Here is a 27,666-nt window from a genome sequence, read left to right on the forward strand (position 1 = left end):
ACAATCAGACTTAACAGATAAAAAACTAGCTAGATGAAATATAATGCGAATTCCTTAAAGATTAATGCCCTACATTAATTTATGTATTATCGTGAAATATAATGTGTTAAACGTATTAAACGATGTGTTAAAAACAATGTACAAAATTAATTGAATGTGTATATAATTTGTTTATTAAAGTATATTATTATAGGCAATCTGTTGTTATTGCAGTAGGCGATACTAAATTTCCACATGGACGCTTTATTTTTATCGCGTCCGTTAGCTATTTGAATAAATTTCTAACAATTTATTTTCTTGTTGATTATAGTGGAAAATGATTTATTAAACAATTTTTTTGCCAATAAAAAATTTCCGTGCTAAAGCAGTTAATACATTATGTATACGGATAAAATGTGGTGTCGCAAAGTCATCGGGCTTACAAAATGCTATAATAGTTTTTAAAGCATCATGCATTAATCAAATGTAAATAGGGCAATGATTGAAAGATAATGTCATCGTATCACGATGGTGTATAGATGTACCTCTACTATTGTGCGATGGAACACGCTACTTTCTAGCGAATTTTTATTCGACCAACTACACATATGAAAGAACAATTTCGCTGAAGTGTCTAAAAATTTAGCTAATAAATACAGACGTGCAAATATCCATCAAAATAATTACATAGAAATCTCAAGCACGATGAACAATATTATAAAAAGCTTTGAAATTCTACCAGCCTGAGCGACTTACATAATTATTTTAATAGTCCAACAAATTATTTTTTAAATTTGTATCAAGTCAAATTTTTAGATACTTCAACAAAGCAGCCATTTCCATGTATTATGCTTGATAAAAGTTATAATGTATTTAAACATTTTCTTTGGAAAATTTTCAAACATTTTTGTTATTTGAAGTAAAAGACGAATATATAGTGTATGTAACATCGAGCTCATCGGTCTCAATGGAATGTATCACTATTGTAACAGGATCTTGAGATTATCGTCATTATCATCATTACCGTCATCACCGGCGTTATCAACATAAGCGTGTGTCGCTTACGGCTTAACAGTAACATGCAATCCTCCTCACGCGATCTCTGACTTTGGTCTTACGAACAGATTGTCATGCGGATAAGATTAACAATAACAATAAATGTGGAGCAAAACGGTAGGCGCAACATAAAAAAGCGAAGCTGTCTTCTTCTCTCATTTCTCACACAACCTAAATTGATCTGGAATATTTTCCAATACACATTCATTTGTATTGGAATAAAGAATTAACTTATAAATCAAATATTACGTAAAATGTTTTCTCTGAAAATTTAAATAAGTGGATTTAACGGCTGATAGTATGCACGATCTCTCTAAAAAGTTCGGAGACTCAATTCAGGAAAAATCAAGAAATGAAGATATATCAATTTTATTAATAAAAGTTTTCTAAACATAGTTTTCCCTCCAATCTTAACGGACTACTCAGAATGTTCTTTCAACAGTTGGAAGCTTTCATCAGTAATCATCTTTCGAAATAGTCTTCAATGCGTTCATCTTGAAGGCTATTTTGAAGTCAATTCATCTGAATATCTCCAAAATATCATTAAAACAATTATTTGCGTCAAAGAATGCGCGATTAATATTGTATTGATTTTGGATTTTCGCCTTCATTTTGATTAGTTTTGTTTCCCCTGAGAGAATCCAGATTTGAAACAAAATTCCCTTGAGATCAACTTCAGGTTTAAAACCAAAATATTTCAAAATGCGAATCGGGGTTAGCTAACTCCCAGGTTTGAAACAACATCTGACAACAGCCCCGCTGTTCCATTACAAAAATTTTTACAAGGGAAAATATTTAACAAAATCCATCCAGTGAAAAACATTGCATGTGTCGAATATGTTAGTACTGAAAGGTGCCGTAGTTGCTGGAAAAATGGCAACACTTGTGACTCCCTACCGAAAATTTTTCCATCAACCAGAGAACTTTATTCCAAAGCCAGACTTTCCGACTAAAAATCAAAGAAGTGACAACCGTGGTGACAGTGTTATGGTTTTACGTATGGAACAATACAAATGAATTCCAAGGTCACGCATCAGCTTATTGTGTAAAAAAAAAACATTTAATATATTTTATATTTGTTAAATTTTTGATAATTTAAATGTAATTAGTTTATTTTCGAATTGAAAACATAATTACAATCCATTAGTTCCGCGTTTTTAACTCGGCCGTGTCTTCAATGTCAGGTAATGCAACATTCTGTTTCAAGCCCGACGACAAGTTTGCGCGTAAAGTGCAAAAAAGATCGGCCTGCATGTTTCAGTATGCGTAAACGGACCCGTCCACAGCATCACCTTTACTAATGGCATTGGCAAAACACGAAAACGTTCGTAATGCACAGCTAGACTCGTAAAAAGTTTATGGGACATAATTACCCAGAGAAAGAAAATTAAATTTAATGTCGGATAATACGATATCGCTTAAATTTATCATTTACATTATAAACCTCTGGAATATCTTTTATTTTCACAAAAATATAACTACGAGAATTTCAATCTATAATAATATTTAAACGTCTACTTTTAATTTAAGAACTGAAACACTGTACTTTAAATTAAAATGGAATTCTCTGTAAAACTATAATATTTATAAAACGTCTGAAGTGTCGTATTCGATTAAAAGTTATACTGTATCTTTTATTATCGTGTAACAAAGTCACAAAATACCTCACAGATTGCGGAATTGCATGTCTCTCAAAAGATTACAGAAATCTTTTTCGATATAAGTTGGCATGGCACCTCCACGTGCTTTCGCATGCAAGTGTTATATCTCACGACAGAATTTAATGAAGTCCTCCCTGCAGGCGAGAGGTAAATTCCGCTTTAGTTTTAACAGCCCGATGGAAATTATCTCTTCGATATTTTATCTCTTTATTTAATAACATAATTAATTTAATATTTTTATTTTTAAACGTCAAACACACTCACGCTCTCCTCCCATCAGCATATCAGATATTCAAATGATGTAGTTATAAAATACGCATATTTTGTAAATTTTTAAACTTTGTTATAAATTTTGGTTTTTAATTCAGAATGGTTTCCAAACAAATAAATTCAGAAATAATAAAAAATATCATTTATAGAAAAAAATTCATACATTAATTGTATTTAGAATTCTCTTTCTTGCGTACACTGTTAAATATCAAAGAAGCAATGCCATATATATAAGTTAAATAATATTTTATTATTTTTAACTTTCATATGTAAAATATAATTCAATCTATTTCTGTGATTAATTTCAAAGTAAAGAACGTGTGCACTTAGTAAATAATAAATTAAATTTAGTGAAATTCAATACATTTTCTTGCGTTAATTATTTAATTCCATTGGCGTAGTTAAATTAACGATATATTAAGTAGGAGCAATAACGAGCTGTAGAAATGATAAAAAATAACTCAAATTGTGTATAATTTGACATTATAAATTTAACAGTGTATATTCTAAACTTTGAGTCTAATCAGAATGTACATTAATAATTAAGTACATTGTAACTACTCATGTAAGAGATTACTAATTATGTCAAACTGTTTCGAGAATGCACTTAAAAATGCACGCATAAAAAGTCTGCATCCCTCTATTCTTTGTGGGAATGGAAGCAAGCAAACTTCGCAGGTGCCACGTGCATTTCCATTCTCAGTACATACATGTGCGAATCTACCGAGCCTATAAGCTTGTGCAAATGTGAATACACACGCGTGTCAATGTGCATAACACTTGGTATTACTGCACATCAGCGGTGCAGCGTGACTGCGCATCCGTTTGCTTAGCCACGACTGTTAATTTCGTCGGCATATTGAGCATATTTGAGCGTGTATACGGTGTCTACCGTCCAACGTTAAATGATTGGCCAATCCGAGAGGTTAAACATTGACTCTGTCACGGATGTTCATACATACAGTTGTTCTTGTGTCACCTTCCTCTTACTTTCTCTCACTTTGGCGTTACGTACGAAAGTGATTGTCACACAGTAGTTATTATGCATTTACAACAATTATTATTAATATTAAATTATATTCTCGATAAATCCCTAAAGAACGAGATTACTTCACTTTTGAATGTTACATATGAAAATTCTAAATATAGTTCAGCGTGATATAAAATAGTTCCCGTTGTTAAACGTTATGATTCTTGGATCACCTTTTTGCCAGAACGTTAATAAAAACTTCGCAAATGGCAGCAAATCATGAAAGTTCGGATAGAAGGGAAGGAATCTCAACTGTTAAATTACATAAAATTACATATGACCGTCTGTGTGCCTTTTTGTCGCACGCCCTATCCTTTCGAACTGTCGTTGATCCTTTTATTACCTTCTCTGCGATTTCAGAAGCCCTCGAAGAGTTATAATTGCCAACGGGAGAGAGAACGCGGAAAATCGCTGTCTTTTCGTCGCCCAACATGAGCTTTTTCACGATCGGTGAAACTTATCACTCGTTATTACTCGCATTCCATGAGTTGGCCCGTAATTAGACCAGATGCTTCGAGAATTACGACGGTTCGACGTCCAAGAATGCGTCAGAAATGCTCTTTCCGATCGATCGAAAATCGCTTTAAAGCGTAAATACCAAATATTTGGAATACCGTTATTGTAAAGTATGAAACAGTTTTATATTTAATTATTAATTCTATGTTATTGCAAGATTAAAGCAAAATACATGTGCTACTAATTTTGTAATATACAGAAATTGTATAATATTAATATAATAAAAGGCTAAATTTATAAGACATAAATCGCAGTTTATAAGAAACAATATATTTTTTTTATTATATAACCAGCTGAGGAAGCAAACATTAATATGTGTATTGATACTTTATGAAATCTGACATCAAACAATTTAATTTGCAACGTGCATGCATACTAACGTTTATAGAAACACAAAATTTTATTAACAAAAGAGTAAATTTATCGAAGTCATTAGCTTAATGCCTCAATTCAAATTTTGAGTGATCCTCGTAATTAAATCGCGTGCGTACGAATTTTTCTTCATATCAAATATATTTTCGAAGTCGTTATAATTACATCAATAGTTGCTTTTATATACGGGATCGAGGCTAATTTCTCCGCGAAGTGATAGTCAAATTACGCTAGTAATTTCATATTAAAATAGCACGATAAACTGTAACTCGGCAGATGACCGATATTCAAATTGCATACCAGCTAATTAATCGTATCAGCTGGCAATCTCATCAGACATCTCATTAAATTTGTTCTTTGTAACCGCCATTGGATGTGCACGATTTCGTTCGTTAAACTATCAATAACGTACTTACGACTCGAAGCGATCTGGATTTGTTTCGTTCCATTTAAATATATATCAAGTGCAGTTTAAATTTTAAATTATCCTCCTTTTAGCTAATGTGCTTTCTCTCTTGAATAAAATAAAGGTAGAACTAAAGAATAAAGTCAAATGTACTTTGAGAAGAAAATCAGGAATCAATTTTTGTTTAATTGATCTCTAACATTGGAAATGTTAGTTAAGCTTCTATATTTCAAAGATTACAAAAAAAAACGTAAATTATTAAGAATAAAATCTACTTCTTTCATTTTTTTTATTTTTCATATAAATGCATTTTATATACATATATATAATTTATTTTCCATTCTCAAAATTTTCAGTATAAAAAAATTAATTTTCCTCATAAATAATTCAATTATATTATGAATGTACATATAGTGTTATAGTTTCTCTTACAATTACTCATAAAATTATTTCCATCCTTTGAAACTTTTCGTTGTAAAAACTTATTATTTTTAATAATCACGTGTATAATGCCACAAATATCTGCCTTATGAAAAATTACGTGAAATATTATAAGGGAAAAGATCTTGCACATTCTCGAAATAGCCTGTCATTGAAGTTCCGTCATGCATAGAAGAGGACTTGCCTCGAGCTGCAAAGGTGCACAACCCTTCGACGAGGTCATTTTCCATATACAATGGATAAGGAAAATATATCATATCTTGTTCACTGTAAATAGCTTTCAATGTGTAACAGCAATTAAACTGTCATGTATATTTATTAGATAAACTCGGATAAGAGATGCAAACAGAATGTAATGTAACATTTTTCCAAACAGAATAACAGAATAAATTCACGCGGAAAACAACAAGAATGTTTATTTTAAAAAATTAAGTTATGAAAATATTTTTTCCGTACATTAATAAATATTCTATCATTTTTTAGAGCACACCTGCAAAGATTTTCGATGCACTCAGAATGAATTTTGCATCGAGACGGATCTTCTTTGTGATGGCGTGAATCACTGCGGCGACGGATCTGATGAGGCCACTTCCACCCTTTGTGCCAGTAAGTTCTAATTACTACAAGTTTATTTTTCAACTTAATCCTTAGCAATTTTAAGTATATACAGAAGATTACATTCAGGTCTTAAATATTAATTTTGTAGATATTATCAAAATATTAAAAAGATAATTTATATTTTACAAACTTCCTATTTTACTAAAAGGGTCATCGTTAGACATCGTTCATTTTTATTAATCCATTATTGCTTCAAATGCTAATAATTAGTACTATAGATGGTAATGACGTACGTAGTTAACATGAAATCAATATGTTCGTCATCAAGTCATACCATATATCAAGGAACTATGTGTACATATCTTTTGAGACACGCTATATTTAACGAGTAAAGCGATTTAGATCATAAAGATATAATCTCACATGATTTAGTATAGTTAGTCATGCGGTAGTTTTAAATAACGAAAACGCAAAACGTTTCACAAATATTTTATACCACCAAAAGTTAGTCGTACATAATTTTAATTTGGGATAAAACGGTTAAAATGAGATGAATTCGTACAATTCGTGAATCACATTTACAGAAATGGTTTTATAAAACATAGTGTACGGATGCATGTGTTGTGTGTCGGTAATAATAATTTTATTTATTAAATAAATAAAATAAATTTCGCGTCATTTATATTGAGTCAGATTTAATTCTTTGGGATAAATAAGAACTCAGACTTTTCATTTTTTCTCACTTTGTGGATAATTGAACTCATACGTCCAATAATTTATCAAACGTTTTATAATGTAACGATTTCTCTTATTTTGGTATGTATTAGGTGTTAAACTCAATTCTTGCCGTTTTTCGTCTCCAAAATTGATTTATTTCGAAGGGAAGATGAATAAATACTTTAATCAAAGTAATTTCCTCCATTTTCTACTTTATTACTAATTAATAATACTTTATTAATAATACTTTGATTAAGTTATTTCCCTTCGAAATAAATGAATTTTGGAGACGAAAAACGGCAGGAATTAAGTTTAACACCTAATACATGAAAATTGTTATTTGTGGAAGAGAAATGGTTGCGAATGCGCGCGAACCAAATTTACATAACATTTACGTTAATGGTTGACAGCACGCATGCGTCAACATCTGAAGAGGTTAATTGCCATGTATTCATTACATATCCAAGAGTAACTCGCAATAGCGACGGAGTAAATTACAAACTTGTCGCATAATACTCGCGCTTGCTGGAATTTAGTATATCTACTGATATTTTGTTAATTCACCATATTCCTGTCACAATTTTCGACTGTAATTAGTAAACATTCGTATAATTCATAATTATATAACAAGCAATATCATGTACCTTGATTTCAAATAATTTTTAAATACGAGTGACATAATACAATAGCTTTGCCATATAATTCTGTAACAATTTTAAAAGTTTTCATAAATTTTTGAAATTTATTATTTATATATTTTATGCAGTTTTCTCTATCATTTTATGCACCGCACTTTGTGCTTTATAAATAATAAAACAACTACTATATATATCATTTACTTTAACATTATCGCAACGATCATTAATTTATTTCAAAATTAATATTGTCCATAAAGGTTTTATTACTCGTGTTATTTACGGATATCATGCCCTACAAAGGTAAAACATGAAGTACATGTTGTTATATCGATTTCCTGATTGCGACGAAAGTGCACGCGTGTCAGGTTAAATACTTTGATGAACGCGCTTAATTATCAAGTGTTTGAACTTCAATAAGAAGTTTGCTCTATTGTCTTTTACTCTTTTCTTTATCATCTTTAAAGCGTAAGATGCTGTTTATTATAAACAAAGAATTTCTGTTTTAATAAAAATTAATAAAAATTAAAACTGTCCAGATATCCCGTTTTATAAAGTTAATTAAAATTATGGGATGATTATATTATGTTATCTAACTTTTATCATGAAAGTCTCTCACTCGTTTAAATATTTTTTCTGCATTTTTTATAATCATAGCTTTAATTTATAAATTAATTAATTTAAGCTTTACAGAATTACTGTCCTGCGTTTTTCCCCTTTCATCTATATTATTTTTATTAAATTTCGATCGATTTAAAACGCGTCTATCGTTTAAAAGTTTAACTTTTCTGATTAATTCCATGTTTTCATTGTAACTACAGATTCCGAGGCGTCGACGATCCTAGGCATGCAGACTACTTGGTTCGCCATCGCCCTTGTTTTTCTGATACTCAGCATGGGCGGCCTGGTAACGGCGGCGGTTCTCTGCTTTTGCAGGCAGCGTGTTCCTACCCCGAGGCACCCCCATAACGCGCACAATGCTCAGTCTCATCCCCCAGTCAGCTTCCCATGTGAGTCACAAAAAACCACCCTTACACGTACACGATCGATTCGCTTCGTTGTCGCTGTCGCTGCAACCACTCGTCGGTTGCAACCTTCCTACTGTTAGCTACTCTTTACTGTTTTCTTTGTGTGTGATTTTACTTTGCGTAATGTTACTTCAAAATACGAGAAGAGAACTTTTTCATTCTCTGATTGTGTAATGTCGTTACTCTAAATAACGACATATTCTATAGTGATACGCACGAAAACATGTAAAAATAATTTTTGTAAGTTGAATGATCAATGTTAATTGCTTTTATTAACCGCAGAGCCCTAAGTTTTCTAGAATATTTTAATTCAGATATACCTACATGACGATACTAATTCTTGGGAAACATAATCGTCAATTGCATGAAAAGGCTAATTTCGAGAATTAAAAAAATGACTTATTTGTGGATATTTTTTTAAATATACGTAATATATTTAAGAAAAAACAATTTCCTTTTTATCACAAAAAATTATATTTAATTATTTAAAAATGAAAAGTTAAAACAACTGCAAAAAACAAAGTTGAAACGTTCATAAACTATCCTACAAATTATTTATAAATCACATTTTTCAATCTCTATTACATTCTTTTTCTTTACATCAAATATGTATTTATATGGTAATTCTGTTTCCATATAACACGGACTACATTAATAATTATAAAATTAATTAATTTTCCTCTGAGTATGTTAGCAAGCGCATTTAGCCGATTTGCTGCAAAGTTGCGCCCTGCACGGGTCGAGCCAATGATCAAAGGACGCACGCGTTCGCGATTACGGGCATAAAATATTCATTTATTTACACTATCACACGTGCACATCAGAGCACCATTATGTCTCACCATCATTATATTACGTAGAAAAGAGGTCATAAACGTCAGTACGTTATTCCTGACTAGTTCGATATAAAACATTACGTATCTGTCCGCATGTTCTTCTAAACAAACCTTTTAAAACATTTATCAGAAGTCGATATCATTTTTCATAAATTAACAACTTGTCAATGGCATTTTATTGGTAATCGAGTGGAATAGTGTTATATTTAGCACATAATCTAGGGCGTTTTACTAATTCTTCGTTTCAATCAAGAGTTATATATATACTTAACTTTGAATATTTTATTGTAAAAAGTATATTTTTTGTTGTACAAATATGGCAGTGTTTTTTATATTTAGTAAATGCCTTTTACTTTGCAAATAAACGTTTCAAAAATATTTATTCTATCGATTATAAGTGGAAATTAAATCGACAAGAATAAATCAAGTAAGAGAAAGAATTCTATTTTCGGTCAAAGCGAATCTTGATGCTTCTCTTACCTAATTCTTTATTCATATCGATTTAATTGCTACTTATAATTATTTGAGCCGTTTATTTTGAAAGTGACCTAAGTTCATTTAAAAAAAAAAAGAAATGTTTATGACAGCTAACTTCAAGTTGTACACGCTACTACAGTCAACAACAAAAAATTGAGAGAGAGAGAGAGAGAGAGAGAGAGAAATGGACTTAGGCCACTTTCAAAATAAACGGCTCATTTATACACGTCTAATTAAAAAATGAGATGCGTTCTGTAATTAGTTATTGATTATTACGACAAATATCTTTACTCCGAAAATCAAATTGGTGAAACGCTTGTTCCGAATAATTGAGAAAATTCAAAGTTTAAATTCTATATATATATAGTTGAAGTAATATTTTTCGTAATAAATTCTTAAAGATACTTATTAACCATTATTAAACTAAAAGTCAATGTAATTTGCAATGTTACACTTCCAGTTTTAATTTATGATTGCATTTCAAGTCAAATCGGCGCGCGTTTATATAGGACTGAAAATTATATTTGCAAATCTACAATATACTCTCTATAAATATTATTAAGATCAAGATAGATTTTGGCCAAAAATAAGATTTTTTTTTTTATTTAATATTATAATAATTTTATTATTGTATAATGAACTATAAACATATAATATGTGTTGTATCTAAATTGTTGTGCATTGTATGTTAATTAATACGTAATATACATTATCTATCAGCATTATTGCGGATCAACAACGAATTATATATAATAACGAAGGATTATTTCGAATTCGGAATTATGACGATATAATTACAATTTACGAAATGTTCCATTATCATGCACTGTCATTTTGTGTTGCGTGCTGATACTCGATTATGTTGATCTCATTTGAACACCCCGTATGTAGTGTTTACTTTTCATTTGATTGCGTAGCGGTTTACCTCGTACTTCTGCACGTCATCTCATTCCATGACAACGATTCTAATTAATTAATTTAATTAGATTTGACAGATGCATTTGAATCCGCATTTGTCAATCAAATATTCGTGGTTGACCATTAAATTCATTTGCGGACAGTAGGTTAAATAACACTCGCGATTATTCAAAATGTTTCTCGACTTCATTATTTACGTAATTTAATTATGTTAAATTCTTGTTACACATCAAATAATAGTTTCTTGACTTGAGATAAATTTCTTTAATGTCGGCTAGTCTCCAAATAACTATATACACTTCCTATTATAAACTATTAAAAGCAAACTAGATGTGTGAAAGAAAGTTTATTAAAATATGTGCGGTTTCTCTTTGAAAATCTTTTACTATAATCTTCAAATTTTTCTTTTCCGCTAAAATTTATTACGGAATTAGTACTAAATACTAACGATTATTCACAAGATTATGCAAATGCAGAGAACAGTAATCTTTATGCTACATAAAATAATATATAATCAGATTTGTGTTCTCTATTTATGCGTATGCGATTTATACATTTAAATAACATGTTTTATATTCACAATATAAATTAATCGTGCAGTGAAACACGTCATTATTATCGACATCTTGTCTTTCTAGCCGAGCTCGATGTCTTAGATTTTTTCTACACATAAAACTCTTTCAGTGTAAAGACTGTTCCTTCTTCACATCAGCAGCGTCTTTAAGTATATAATATAAATAAAACATGTAATCGGGACAAACATCTCATGACGCGAATTCATGACATCGCTACGTGATCTTGCGACCTTTCGATACAGAACAAAGCCGGCCTAAATATCTGCGGTCAGCGCTGAATTAATCAGGAACCATCGACGCGATTGAATCCCACTCGCTACTATAATTAAGCAGTAAGATGATCGATAGACCATTGCGATATTCCACCGCTTACAGCGGCGTCCGTTATTTATTTACGCGTAACTGCTATTGCATATCGGTGGCTGCGACGGTGCAACGAAATTAGAGAGTATGGAGGCAGATGTAAAAAAAAAAAGGAAAAACCTGAACAAAACGAGCATTGGTGTTTTCATTAAGCGATCGAACGCCATACCGCCAGTTCGGTCCAGTCGCACTCGTTTTATAATATCGTTTGGCTTTCTGCGATTTCAATCGGCTAGCATTTCCAGGGCGCGGTATCGCGATGTTTGCCGCAATTCCATTCGGTGTATCGCTGTTGTTTTTTGGCCCCACGGTAATCGATAGCAAATAGCGCGTGCCTCGCGGCTTGTTCGTCCCGTTTGTTTATTGCTATTACTAACTGCGAGAATCGAGAAAAAGGATGGAGAGAGAGAGAGAGAGAGAGAGAGAGAGAGAAATGGAGAGAATGAGAACGAGAGTGGAACTCGCGTTTAAATTAGTTTAATATACGAGTCGAGAGTCTATACATCTCTGCCTCTATCTGGCTGCGTCGCGCGTTGGAAATTCGATTATCCGAAACAAACGGTAGACGAGCACGACGGATAATTAATTCCTGGAGAAATACGCGTTTTCGGCTGATTAATGGAACAACGTCTGTCTCTGCGAGCGTAGTTTTGCACACAGGTAGTACGAACCGGTACCTTAAGTGATACATTTTCGGTGGATTATTGACGTGCGGACTATCGACGATGGTACCATAACGCGTGTTAAGTAGAATCCAGAACAAGCACCTGAACGCGAACAAACGCGAATGAACAGCTTGTTTCACTGACAATGAATGGCGGCGTTATTCGCATCGAAGCAAATTCACTCGCATTTGTCCGCGTTTAATTGCTCGATCTAAATCTGGTTTTGTATACGGAGAGAATTATCTCTTAAAATTTACTCTGAAAATATGATAGTTGTTATATAATACAATATTTTAAAGATTTTTACGATGCACTTCAGTAAAATTAATCAAATTTATTTTATATTTTATTGTAGTTTTATTAATGAATAAGAGAAATTTACGTAAAATTCTTCGAAATACAATGTTGTCCCAGAACTACCATATTTTCAAAGTAAACTCTAAGAAAAAATTCTCTTCGTGTATAAATAATTTGTCATTTACGTGCTCATTAATCAAAATTAAATCGACACCTAAAGAAAGTAATTTTTAAAAATAACTTTGATACTCTATCTATAAAGCATGTTCATTTGTTAAATTTAGTCTTCGTAAATGGCAAGTATCACGTGTATTTTAAAATTTTATCTCAAATTATTTAAATTTATGTTTAAATAAGATAATCAAATCTGTGTTCATCAATTTGTGTTATAAATATTATATCTGCCTATATCTTAATAAGATTTGTTTGATCAGTACTTTTAACTGCCTTTTTGCGAATCGATAATTTGATTTTAGTTTTAGTTGATAATAAAATAAAATTAAAAGATTTCCCTGATAATTTTTATATCAGAAATAGGAAAAATAGAAATGTTTCACGTTATATGAATAATTAAAAAATGTTTTCAGAGTTTCAAATTTTCTTAAAAATTACAACTTTAAGAGTTCTAGTGAAAAGTATGTGACTCCAGTCATAATTTATAACAAAACATTAATAATTTTTTATATAAGACTGTATACAATTAACTGTATGTAGAATTAATATATATCTACACTGAGAAAAAAGTTTTGTTGATATATAACCAACAAAAAATTTTTCGTTGTCCTAACCAAAATTTGGTTATTCTAACCAAATTTTTGATTAGGACAACAAAGTTTTTGTTAGAATATGTGACTAACAAAAACTTTTATGTTATTCTAACAAAAAATTTTGTTAGAATAACTAAATTTTGGTTAGGACAACGAAAAACTTTTTGTTGGTCATATATCAACAAAACTTTTTTCTGAGTGTACCGTCTTATATAAGACTAAATAGATAATTTTTATAACGAAAACTAATAACTAATAACATTTTCGAATCATTTTGTGTATTTAATTATCAGAACTTTTTTCGAGTTGTATAAAAATTCTGAAATTTTTTGGAAAAGGGCCAAAATTCTATCAATTATATCGAAATTCTAGAAATAGAGTGCTACCTTCACAGAGATGAAAGCGAAACTGTGTAAGCGAAGAAGACTGCTGCTACGTCGTCATCCCGATTTAATGAACCGCGTCGGTCTGATAACACGACCGTCGCTTGCGTATTCCAAGATTTATTAGCGACGCGCGTAACAGAGAGAGATTTTTTGTAATAGCGTGTTTCGAATATGGTAAACGCTAACCAAACAAAACCGGGAGTACGATAAGTCTAATGAAAAAACTGCAAATTCATAGTTATGTATTTCAATGTTTGCCGCATTAAAAAAGTACTGTAAACGTTCTCTAATTTCTGTTCTCTCTCTCTCTCTCTCTCTCACACACACACACACACACACACACACACTTTCAGTTACGTTTGAATTATTCGCGACATAGAAATATTAAGACATCTTTTAATCTCTCTCTTTCCACGCTACGTTTTTCTATTCCTTTGAAGTATATTATTAATCGGAATTTTCTCTCGTAACTCAGTACTGTTTTCATTGAAATTAAGATTATAAAACACATAAAATAGAAAAAAATTAATGACTTTTAATGTTTTCAATATTATCAAAGTAATACTTACAAAATATTCTTCTATTATCTTTTTATTTTTACTGTTCATTTCATGTAACGTTCTAGATATTGATAATAGATAGCATAATTATGCTAATTATTTCTTAGTCAAATAAAAAGTCCGTACTAAAAAGCGGCAAACGATGTTCTTTTCACGGTAAATTTTTACGAGATATTTCTGATAAATACTCTCACCCTGCGAAATACGCATTTTGCGGTTGCGTCAGTCAGTACAGTATCATGCGCGTTGCACCTGCACCGCCCATGCAGATATTTGTACATCGATGCAGCAATTTCGTCTCACCTACTGCCGTTTCTCGGTGAATTTCGTTCGACCGATATTTACCCGAGCCACTCCCAATCACGCTTCCGTCCAAAATCATTCGAGAATAAAAATCAAATAATTTCGTAAATCGTAATAGCTAGATAGAAATTTTAAACATAGACGTGGATTTAATTCGAAATCAAAATTCATGTATCACGGTCCGATTAAAACTCTCGACATCTCTGCTGACGCATCCTCAGCGTATATGTCGAAGAATGAAGGTATTCAAAATGTATAATACGATTCTACATTGCAATCAATCCAGATGCAACACGAATTAAAAATACATCTAAGATCTCGACATATCTATATAATAATATATTCAACAAAAATAATAAATTGAAACAATATAGTGAGTTTTGTATTACAATTCGAAGTAAATATTCAAAATAAATGTACCATAAATACTAGTAAATGTATTATACTAAAATTCGTGAAATATTTTTCATAACATCTCTACGAGTGTACGCCTTTTATGGAGGAAATTGTACATGTTCAAATAAAATTTGCGAGTAAACGAGAAATACTCAACGTTTAAATTTCACTTGATATTTCGCAAATTTTCTTTGGAAATAACACAAATTTTTCACTACAATCATTGTTTATGGTCTGAATAATTCTTACAAAAACAAAATTATATCAATGAGAAACTTATTTCTCATTTGTATTAAGAAAACAGTAAGGTATCGTCAAGAAAGTTTAAAATAACTTGCTGTCGTAAAATAATAAGAAATAATATATTGTATTCTGGAAATTGGAGAAAGTATAACAGCAAAAGGAGAGAATATCTATTTACAGATGTTCCAATATATCGTGTCTGTCTCTTACAGAATAAATGTCGATATCTCATACCTTAACTAAAAGTTTTGCGTGTGCACTCTTGTTACGATATTCTACTATCTCGGGAATACAGAGGAGAATATAGAATAAATGGAAGCAAAAGATACATCATTGGGGCTTTGGCTTTGGTCCAAAAAAGACTCGACAACTTCGTCGATGGTGTTCCGACCGACTGCAAAAATAGAAAAATACGCTTCCTCGTCTGCTGTTCTACGTTTATGTTTTAATAATAAATAGCTGTAACAGAGTTCGTAACTGAATTACGCGATAATTAATAAATGATACTTAAAATTCTCGGAACGATAAAACGCGAAGAGAATGATGAGCAATCACAAAATATCACGAAGTATCATTAAATTTTTAACTACAGATTAATAAAATAACGTCGAAATACAATGATTCGCATGTACAAAATGATATTTGTACTCGCTCACAAACTATAGTGAAATTAATTCATTCAGTGATGAATTAATGCACTCGTGCAATTAATACAGCTATATGCAATACGATAACATCTATTTCGAGTATGTGTACTTTGAAACGGACCAAATTCGATCGCTAATATATGTATAAGCCATATAAGCTAATTTAGGTATTTTCGCTTATGCTATTGATTTTATCATCCATGTAACACGGATTCCACTTTTAAAATGGAGATTGCAGTATGATTGCCTGATAGGCTGCGCACCACAAATTGGGGTAGCCTGTACTCGGTATCGATTTTCTTTGAAAATTCAGTATGTAACACGATTAACGGAGGATCTACGGTAATTGCAATTTTAACCGTAATTAAGCAATGCAGGATGGAAATTAAAACGGACCAGTATGCAAAAATAAATATTGCTGACAAAATTAAAATTCTTATTTTAACCAAATTGCAATGTTTTATTCAATTTTTACGTTGCATTATTATTATTTATTGGTATTTTATAATGCAATCGTACAGTGTGATAATTTTAATTATTAATTGCTTTTATATAAATTTTAACGTAATTATAAATTATTTCAAAATTTATTATTCGTGCCTTATTTTTTTTTATATGCAAATGCTGTACGATTATATTCAATATACGAAATATTTGAGAATTAATCATGTAATTAATAATTCCTTCTAACTAATGTAAATTCAAATATGGAATATCTCTTATCATTGGGACATTCATGTTTTCGAGGCATGAAATGCATACTTCCGTCCGTATACAGATGCACTTTCCAGCATGAAATGAGACTACCAATCTACATTTGGAGAATTTTTACGAGAGGTTGGGCATAGGGGGATTACGTAGGTGAAATACGAATGAGAGCGTTCGTCCATCTCTTTCCTTTTCTCTTTCAATTTGTATATTATGTAAACGAGTTCGTTCTGGATCTTGACTGCACTTAAAAAAACTATCAAAAAGTAGAATTTTATATTTAAGCAGAATATTTAAATCATATACGAAAGTCTATCAAATTAAACACGCGATGAACTTATCTTTCGTTCTGAAAAACTTTAATTTCAATTTTGGTCGATGTTTGACCTACATATATTTATTACTTGTCTCTCGTGAATCGACCTTTTTCTATCTTAATATTTTAAAAATAATACATAAGTTTTAATAATAATTTGCGAGGAAACTATCACAAAACTGTCCGGAATCAATTCGAGTTTCTTTGATATAAGTTGTTAAATACAAAAATCTATGAGATAGGGGTATATTTTCAAAATATTAGATTTTTTTGGAAATCTAAATACACATTTATACTACAGTATACAAAAATTAATAAAATTTTTATATGAAACATTTTTCTGTACATCTCACCATTTCGCTGGTAGGAATCAAATACAAGTGTTAGCTTATCCTTTAGTACATATCCTTAATTTTTGGCACTCTTACTGGACACGATAAGTCTTTCGTGTTCTGGGTTAATTTTTATCACTTTTACAAGCATATAAAAATTATTAAGCAATTTTTACGTAGGTATATTTAGACATCTTTAGAAAGTATTTGTAAAATTATATATTTATAATAAATTGTTATATACAATTGTTGTATACAACATTGCAGTATATCAAAGAAAAAAAAATGCGCAGGATACGAATGATCCAAAGATGTGTATTAAGGGTTAAATTTGATTCCTACCTGAAAAGGGTTGTTTCACCTCTTAACTTTCAGATTAAGCCGATATAAGAAAATACATATAAATATATAAAAAAATGTCTTAAATTTTTGTGTTTAACAACATATATTTCAAAGAGAATCGAGTCGATTTCGAATAGTTATGACAGGTTCCTTACGAGAATAATTTAGACATTAAAGAGCACACATAACTGAGACAGCTTTTAGTCAATCATAACGAACGTAACAGCAACGAATGTAAAAGTGTTTTTGGTCACGATTAACATTCATAGGTCACCTCGCCGGTCGCGAAAGTTTATTGATATGTTTGTAGGCTACGTGCCAACTCGAACGAAATTTCACCTTCTCGCGCGTTTTATCGAAACGGAAGTAACGAACGAATACTTTCACGAGCTCTTCCGAAACGCGCGGATCCTACACGGAGAACTCGTATTGAAACGATCGATGATACTTATTTCGAGTTTCGATGATATTTGGTAGTACAATTGCGAATAATTATTGCAAACGAGACTCGAACTGTAACAGGAAGTTGGCGCATTATTCAAAGCAGCTTTCAATGTCATTGATACTAGTCACGCGATGCAGGGCACATGTTATCGTATCCGTACTGTAAATCAAAGATATCAACTTCTAATTGCTTTGTCCAGGAATAATGAAAAGCTCAAAACTTTTTTTTTATTGTTAAAATATTATCACAAGAATAAAATATATTACTTTCAATATTAGCATAAAAATTCTATAAAATATTTTTCTTTCAAATTACTTTTCCTAAAATCGGAAAAATTGGTTGCTTCAAAGTTACTGTTTATGAATTAAAGTCTAGAAACGTTGATTATGAAATAAAGAAATAAAAAAAAGTTTTATGCAGTTAAAACTACAGTGAATTTGATTGCTCGATCGTTAAATTATCGTCGCTTTTATTACGGTTTGAATTCTCTCTCTACTAATACATGCAAATTAGAATTTTAAGTATCTACTACGGTGAAAAAATTTTTATTTAGCACAAACAAATTTCGTTGTCGATATATTGACGCGCACAATTTCGACAAGTGTACTGAAAAAAAAGATTGGCTGCTGCAGCAAATTAGATGGTAAAATATGGCATAGCATTTTTAATTGGTTGTAGCAGCTAATTTTTGGTGGCAGCAGCCAATTTTTGGTTACGTTAGCTTATCCGCAATGTCAGTATAGGATTTCGATAGGTTAACACAACCAAAAATTGGCTGCTGCAACCAATTAAAAATATTATGCCATATTTTACCATCTAATTTACTGCAGTAGTCAATGCTTTTTTTCATTATGGTGGTTAAGGAAACATGCGTATCTCGGAAATACCTAATTTGTCCTACAAGAGGCGAGTACCATTACAATTCACGTGCTATTGCATTATCTCTTGCATTCTAATCTGCCAATCGTGCACCTAAGCTTTTATCGACCTATCGCCATTGCCGTAATCATTTTCGAATCGTTTGTTCGTCAGTCGCCTTTGCACTATCATTCCATTGATGATATCGCACCGTTGGAATTTTATCATACAGTTACAGCAAACGAACAGTATCAATGATGCGTTTAATCAACCAGTCTATTCCGTGAAGTGTATCGCGACTGTTGAATGCTTATGTAACGTACAAGTGCACAGAGAAACATTGTGCAATGTGCTCTAGTTCGTCATCGGTTCGACCTACGTGGAGTTGCATTGTTTTGCGTACAAAGTGGTGAGTGGTGAAAAGAATATCGTAATTTTTATAAGAAAATAACAATTCAATTTTATAGATTGATCAGTGTATTCGTCATGAATAATCTTTTCTTGCAATGTCAAACATTATTATATAAATATCAAATTTTCTTTTCTTATATAAACAATAGTTCCCAATATCTTTTGACATTTTATCGAAAAGCTATATCTTAATGTGCGTAGTCGTTCCATATCAATTTATCATTCGTATAGAGAAAAAGGTAATGTGAACCCCACTTAAAATTTTTGTTATAACTGATATCCTCCAAAAGATTTTTAACCTATTTTTAGGTCGGAATCAGACTACGCATTGAAAATTGAGATTGAAGATTGAAACCAATGAGGACAAAGGAATTTTAGCTCCTATTGTTTTGATTGATCATATTTCAATCTTTCAATCTTCAATCTCAATCTTCAATGCATGGTCTGATTCCGGCCTTAGATTAAAGTTGTGAAACAATTGCTGCCACTGGTGTGACCTTTTTATTGGCAATTGATGTTTACTTATTATGATATATTAAAGGAGATATATCCAAATTTTTTCACATGATTTTCACTATGAAATTTGACTTGATTTAAAGTTTGCAAGTATAACAAGTTTAGATCTTAAATTAATTCTTAAAGTATTATTCTATTTTAAGTAAGTAAGAAAGCTTGATTAACTGTATTTTCGCTAGAATATAATTAAATGTAAACTTTGTTAAGGTTTCTGTATAGTATACGGTTTCCTCAAAAGCGAGTGATGGGCTTCAGGTTTTTAACAAAAAATATTGTAAAACGGTATTTTTTGTTAAAAATCTTTTACTTTTGTGTTTATCATTTTAAAATGATTTTAAAAAGTTCCTATTCGCGAAGCACAGAAAAGATGACAAATATTTACGACGACAGGATCAACGCAAGAATATTGTTTGGAGAATATTGTTAGCCGTGTTCATGAAAAGAAACTTCTGAATCTGATAATATTTCAATATATTCAGAATTTTCTATAAATTCAAGCTATTTCTATAAATTCATTCTAGGGTAATTGTTCCAATTACTATGTCTGTCTCTATTAGTGTGCTTTTGTATTTCGATAAGTCATAAAGAAAACTAGCACAAATAAATAAGAAAAAATATTTTTTTTTGTTAAGTTAAATTATTAATGCATACGATACCGAATATAATATTTTATTTTTTGATTATTAAAGTATTTTAAATATTTTTCGAAAGATATAAGAGGAATTTATGTGAATCTAGTAATACGTACCACAAGATTTTAAGCTTGTCCCTATTAATGTGCCCTGTATTGGAACTGAGAACGTTATGAGTGTACTTTCAAATAAATATAATTGAAATAATGATTTATGTAATAATAACAGAAACAGTTAGCTTAAGTTTATTACCTGTTTTAGTAACTATATGTTAAAATGAGTCAAATGTGAATAGGCATACAAATTGGGGACACATTAATAGGACCATCGCCGCTTAGAGATCTCACTAATAGAGATAAAAACATGTTTTCTATTTTTGTCAAAAGCATTATAAAATATTAAAATTTTTTAGATTAAAGAAATATTATAAGAAAAAGAAGTAGTTGAAAACCCGATATTGATTGCAAGTAAATAAAATTAAAGTTACAATATTTAATAATTAATTCAGTAATAAGCAAATTGATTAAAAGGCACATTAATAGGGACAGTTACCCTATTTATACTTTATAGAAAAAAAATTTGAAAAAACATTTTGTAGAAATATAGGAGAAGAGCTCCTTTACTATCACATTCAGATCATAATATATGTCTTTTCAATTAAATGATTTGGTTTGCTATCTTAATCAGGTGTGTATTACCTATATAAATTTTGGATTACATGAATATAATTGAAACAATAAAAATTACACAAAAAATAGGGACTCACGTTACCTTTTATTCTACTATATTATTGAAACTAAAAAGCCAAGTGTATATGAAGTATTCATAATCTTTTAAATTAATAAAGACTAGAATTTTTATCAAAACAAAAATTCAAAGACTTTTCTTTGTAACTTTTATCAAAACGATCTGAATTTTTCATTGCTTCGTCTTCTGAAGAATTATAGATATATTCTTATCGAAAATAGGACTATATATATATATATATATATAAAAAGGCCTTCTTCAGTATTCATATTAATCTTCATAAGTTTAGAATTTTATACATGTTTATCTAAAAAGCGCAATATTAAGTTGTTTCCCGTTTTTTACATAGTAACATTAATTCTACGCAACCATTCGTCATATTTGTTACAATCATGTTATAATAAAATTTAAAGTAGTCAGCAATTAATTAGTCATGTGCTCCAGAAGAATTTGTCCATTACAAATAATCCACGTTTTCAACCTTGCTATTGCCTACATAATTTCCTGATTCACTATAATTCAGGACTATAATTCTTCGGAAAGATTTTCAATGTTTGAATCATATCGCTGAAAATAACAACATTAACTTTTCGTGGCTCACCTCGTGCGCGCATATCGACTCACAACTGACCGAACATTCTTGTTAAAACGTCGCCGCGTGTGGCGGTGCTCTTTAGGGATTCCAAGCTCGTCGAGGCTCGTCCAGTACGTGCCGCTCTTTTATCACGGAGTTTCGCCCGTATCGATCGACCAGTCGTTGCAACAACCAGTTCCCGCTAGACAGTCGCTTGGAATCATTCGCAGACGTACCTTCGCACGATATCACGGTCAAGGTGGAGTTTTCAACGGATCTAAGATGACAACCATCAACCAGGCTGGTTGTTCACCAACCTGGAGGATTTGCACGATTCTTCTATTAGTCTGCGAGTTCGCGGCCGCGAATACACAGACCTTCGTCGTGAGCAATACCGTAGACGATCAGATCGGTAAAGATTTCTTCGTGGGACCCTGTCTAGTTAACACTAATCAGACCTGTCCCGATGAAGAAGTGACGTTCTTTCTCTTTACCAAACACAATCCAGAAGAGGGACAACAATTGTTTGTGAACGACACCAGCTCAAATCTTGCCGATACCAATTTCGTAGCGGCGTTGCCCACAAAGATCATTGTTCATGGTTACAATTCGGATATGCAGCTAAGTTACTTGGTGGACGTTAAGAACGAGTATTTAAAGAGGGCCAGTTACAATGTCATAGCGATCGATTGGCACCGTTTGGCGATAGCACCTTGTTACCCCATAGCCGTCCACAACGTGCCTCACGTGGGCGACTGTCTGGCACAGCTGGTTGACCGTCTGAGAGACTACGGTGCCAAGGACATCCACGTGATCGGCTTCAGTCTGGGCGCCCATGTTCCGGCTTTCGCGGCCAACGTACTACGACCGTACAAACTTACGAGAATCACCGGTCTCGATCCGGCAATGCCGCTTTTCATTACCGTCAATAAGGACGAGAAGCTTGACGCGAGCGACGCCGAATTCGTCGACGTGTTACACACGAATGCCTTCATTCAGGGCAAAATCGAACCGAGCGGTCATATCGACTTTTACATGAATGGTGGAGTCAATCAACCTGGTTGCTGGGAACATGGAAATCCCTTCGGATGCAATCACCACAGGGCGACGGAGTACTTTGGCGAATCGATCAACTCGAAAGTCGGTTTCTGGGGCTGGCCCTGTCCCGGTTTTGTTGCTTATCTTCTGGGTCTTTGCCCGCCCAGATTTCCCGCGGTGCTGATGGGTGAGGATGTCAATAGGAAGTATCGGGGTTTTTATCTGGTGAAGACGAAGGCGCATAGCCCGTACGCGGAAGGAATGTTCACGGTGGAGGATTTTTACCAGCAGAATCTTTATCAGTGATTGCGACAGTAACTCACTTGAAAATTTTTTTCTCAATGTAGAGATTACTATTATATATAAATAAACACTACATTACGAAGACAAACTATATAATTTGATGAAACGTGAAAAAAGGGATATCTTACTGCAAAAACGAAAGATTCTTTCTGTTAACTCCCCCTCGCGTGTCGGGAAGTTCGAAACGTCTCGACGGTGCCGAGTATTTTATCGAAGAAATATCGTAAGTCATTCAATCGTAGTAAATTCTAAATAGTGTACTTTCAAAGATATATGGATCTTTGAAAGAAAGGCATATATATTGCGTAAATTGACGCACCATATTTGCTTAGAACTTTAAAAAAGTATTATGTAATTTGTATGTAAATAGCTTTTTTTTTTAAAGATAGTGTGATACAATTAATTAATAAGCTTTGTAAGATCCTACCTAGAAATTTATTTAGTTGCTAAAACAAATACAAGTATTTGTTGTTATATATTATATTTCATAATGAATTTTTTGTTATACATTATTACTATGAATGCAAAATGTAAATAAGAACAAAGTTATTTCGGTATATTTCAAGGGATTGAAAGTGGTATAAAAAGTATAGGTATTATTACTATTATATATAAAATATTATGTTATAATAATTTTTACACAAATTTATTTATGATCGCCTCGAGTGATGACTTACAAATGTTATTTATAAATGTGTATGATATCTAAATATATAGAACTCACTTTACAACAAATTTATAATTCATATTTATATACTAATACTATATATAAATAATATTTACAAGTTATTACTCGAGATAATCATAAACAAATTTGTATAGAAGTTCTTATAAAATAACGTCTTATATATGTATAATAATACACGCAAAGATTTTGCTGAAGAGTACCTATATCTAATAAAAATTTAACAAAATACAGATCTGAAAATAATTTTATTTAAACCATCAAAATAATTATGTAGAATGCTCAAACTAATTGCAAGAATTTTTTTATAGTATTATTCATTATGCTTAAGATTCCCGCGTAATTATTTTAATAATCCAATAAATTTATTTTTAAATGTGTATCCAGCTAAATTTTTAGATACTCAGCAAAATCATTTTTTCCGTATAGTAATATCGGCATAATACGGAAAAATTATGCGTATTCCGAGAAATACTATTATGAAAACTTTTGTTATATACCAGTATTTTTGACGTCTAATACTGATGTTTATTAAAATTTATAGAATATTATAAAAATAGAGGTATATAATTGCTAGAAACATTATTTCGCTATTCAGTTTCTGCATCAAACATGACAGAAAAAAAGAAAATATAATAATTGAAAGTAATAAAAGAAAGACACATGTGGATATTAAATGATAAAATTTTATCAATTAGGTCGATTGTTTCAATTGAATAAAATGACTAGTGTTGCACTAGAGTCTCACGAAACGTTTCAAGTACAGAAGCCGTTACGAGCTCGTGAATGTAATGCTACACAAGAAGATGTAGCAATAATTAGCATGTCAAAGTCAGACAACTGCAATGTTGAAATCTGTTAATTGATATCTGGTAAAATCAGAAAAATTGGGAAAATATGATCGCGATGTGCTCATACAGTTTCTTATCGATCCAATGTACAACGTTCAAATAAAGTTTTTAACCGTATCTGTCCATCTATCTGTCCATCTTTTACTTGTCTATCTATCAAGTTATTAATTTGTTTCAATTGTTTCTCTTTTGACACATTGTAGCGATGATGATATTGTTAAGCATCAATCTCGTCTCACGCTATTTATTATTCTATAAGTATTCTTTGTACGCATAACAATAAACAAATATACGGCTGATTTTTATGTTAAAAAATATATATTTAATATGTATGACATATCGTATTATATACGTCACATAATGGAGTATAAAATGAAATACGAATTGATTGAGAATATATATTGTAAATATATTGTAAAAAAATTTTCTGTGAGCACCATTTATCATTTTATCTTTTATTTGTCTCGGTTATCGAGAAAATGTACTGAAATGCTCGATATCAAGGAAATAGTAGCTCTTATTGAAAATCCGGAAGCCTTATGAACTAATCCTGTTAGGTTCTCAAGAATTGACCTCAGGAGAATAAGAGTTATTACGAGTATATGTCATGAAAAACATTTTTCGAAAATAACGTCGCAAATAGCCGATTATTTTCAACTTAACTGAGCTTTTGCAAAAATATTTTTGTTATATTAAAAATTTTATAATTAATTTTGTGATAATATAATACACATACAAATCATTATTAGTTAAGTCGATGTACGTGTTAATTATAATGTAAAATATATTTATTTGATACTTTTGATAATCCTGATGATGTCAAAATTAATGTCGATATTATTAATACTTTGACAAAAATAAAATTAATGAAATTTTGGAAATTGCAAATTCATCTATTTTATTTAAATCTGAAAATGTTCCAAATAATTATTTTTAGATATTCTATTATCAATTAACATAAAATATTCAAAATCGATATTAAATATAAATGAAAATTTGATTGAAAACGTTCTGCGATTATAATATTCTATATTTTGCTTAACTGTGACAGATGTTCTTTGTAAGTACAAATTTTTTCGTTTAACCGTATATACTCGTTATACAATCACATGTTATGTTATAAGAAAATAGATTTATTATAATAAGCATACAAATATATATTCAAAATATATATTGATTTACACTACATTTACACTTCACTTTTATCGATAAATGTGCGCATTAATTTCTGAGATTCTATATATAATGTAAACTATTATATGTCCTAAATGTATATATTTATCGGTAAAAGTGAGATACGAATAGACTATTGTATTTAAAAATAAGAACCAAATAAAATTTGGCAAATTTAATTTTGTATTTTATTTTAATGTTTATTATTTTTTTTATTAATTTATTTCATTTTATATCTCATTAAAAAAATTACTAATAATTATATATTTTATGTATACCATTTGCGCATTTGTAAACTTTTATTCTCCCTGAATATGGGATCATATATATCCACATTTTATATTGATTATAAATCAAGCGAAATTAAATATCATTTTATAATTCTATAGGGTTCATAATTATTTCTCCTCGTGACAAACAATTTTTTTCTTTAATTTTCAACGATGCTAATACATTTTTTACGATTTTAATAACAGATCGAATAATCCTAGACTGCGTTTAAGTTTTTTACAAAAATCTATTCTTGTAACTGCAGTTCATTCTAAGTTATGAAATACCTAATATTATTGCAATCTCTCTCTCTCTCTCTCTCTCTCTCTCTCTCTCTCTATCCACGCGACCATCCGTTAACCTCATTTTCACAGAGCCGCACATATAATGCGATTCAATCAACTTAATCCGCGGTATCAAAGCATTTGGAATCCAAGCGGCCTGATTCGAATGTTAATGAATGCGAGAAGCACGTTCCTGGGGGTTTCGCGCGATTGTATCCAAACAATTCGTTAGCAACTAACGAGATCCTCGTTACCAGCTACGTGACGGCAAGAATGATTGGAGTAAAAAGCGCGAGACGGTGAGTGATCTCTCTCTTCCGAGTAAGCTCAATTGTCATAGCTTAAAACCGAACGACAAATCCCGTCCCGTCCCAGCAACAGGTTGCACTCGACACTAATTTGCGAGATCGTCGTCTCGCGTCCGCCCAATTAAGACTCTTAAATCAATTTCGGACTAGTTTCTTTCGAATACAAGATCGACGTGACTGGTAACTGGCGACAAATCGCTGTTATTAAGCACCATTTTGAAGATACATACAAATTGTTATATTATTATTGCTTTAAACTTTTCAAAAATGTAAACTCTTTAGAAATAGAATAACCAAGTTTCTCTGGAGGCTCTTATCTAATAAAAGCCTCTCTTATATAATAAAATTATAAATGCAGCATATTTATAAGTATCTTCTTAATGTTAGACTACTACAGAATGTATTTTTGTCGCTCGCAACTGCAATTTCTATTCTTATCGAATGCATAAAGCATATCTTTAAAAAAAAAAGTTAACATCAAATGAGGAATTGTCTGTCCTGCCTCTATCTTTCCATCTGCAAACGGAAAACTCGACTGATTATCATACTTCGCGAGCGGTTAGCGGCAGTCGTATTAAAAGTTGCTCGAATAGTTGGACGAAGCATTTCCTCGAATATACAATTTAAACTTAAGCGGGGAAATGCACATCCTTACCGGCCGCAATTCCGCATTCTCGCCATCGCAACGGATCGTCGAGGGAAGGGTTGATGGAAAGGGCTGATTCGCACTAGTCTCTCACGTGAAATGCGCAAGAATGCCAATCTCGGGAA

The 27,666-nt window shown here is 31.4% G+C and overlaps 1 protein-coding gene across 1 annotated transcript in view; it reads left to right on the plus strand.

The window, feature by feature from the left end:
• LOC108767536 (uncharacterized) overlaps positions 1 to 23,338 on the plus strand; it is a 128,449-nt gene extending 105,111 nt beyond the window's left edge. Inside the window, exons 4-6 of the mRNA XM_018517464.1 lie at positions 6,215 to 6,337; positions 8,463 to 8,651; positions 22,087 to 23,338. Of these exons, the coding sequence (XP_018372966.1) occupies positions 6,215 to 6,337; positions 8,463 to 8,651; positions 22,087 to 23,327 (1,553 nt within the window). The 3' untranslated portion in view covers positions 23,328 to 23,338. The remainder of the gene's footprint in view (positions 1 to 6,214; positions 6,338 to 8,462; positions 8,652 to 22,086) is intronic.
• Positions 23,339 to 27,666: the final 4,328 nt, after the last annotated feature.

Source organism: Trachymyrmex cornetzi, unplaced genomic scaffold (assembly GCF_001594075.2).
Source record: "Trachymyrmex cornetzi isolate Tcor2-1 unplaced genomic scaffold, Tcor1.1 scaffold687, whole genome shotgun sequence".
Lineage (NCBI taxonomy): Eukaryota > Metazoa > Arthropoda > Insecta > Hymenoptera > Formicidae > Trachymyrmex > Trachymyrmex cornetzi.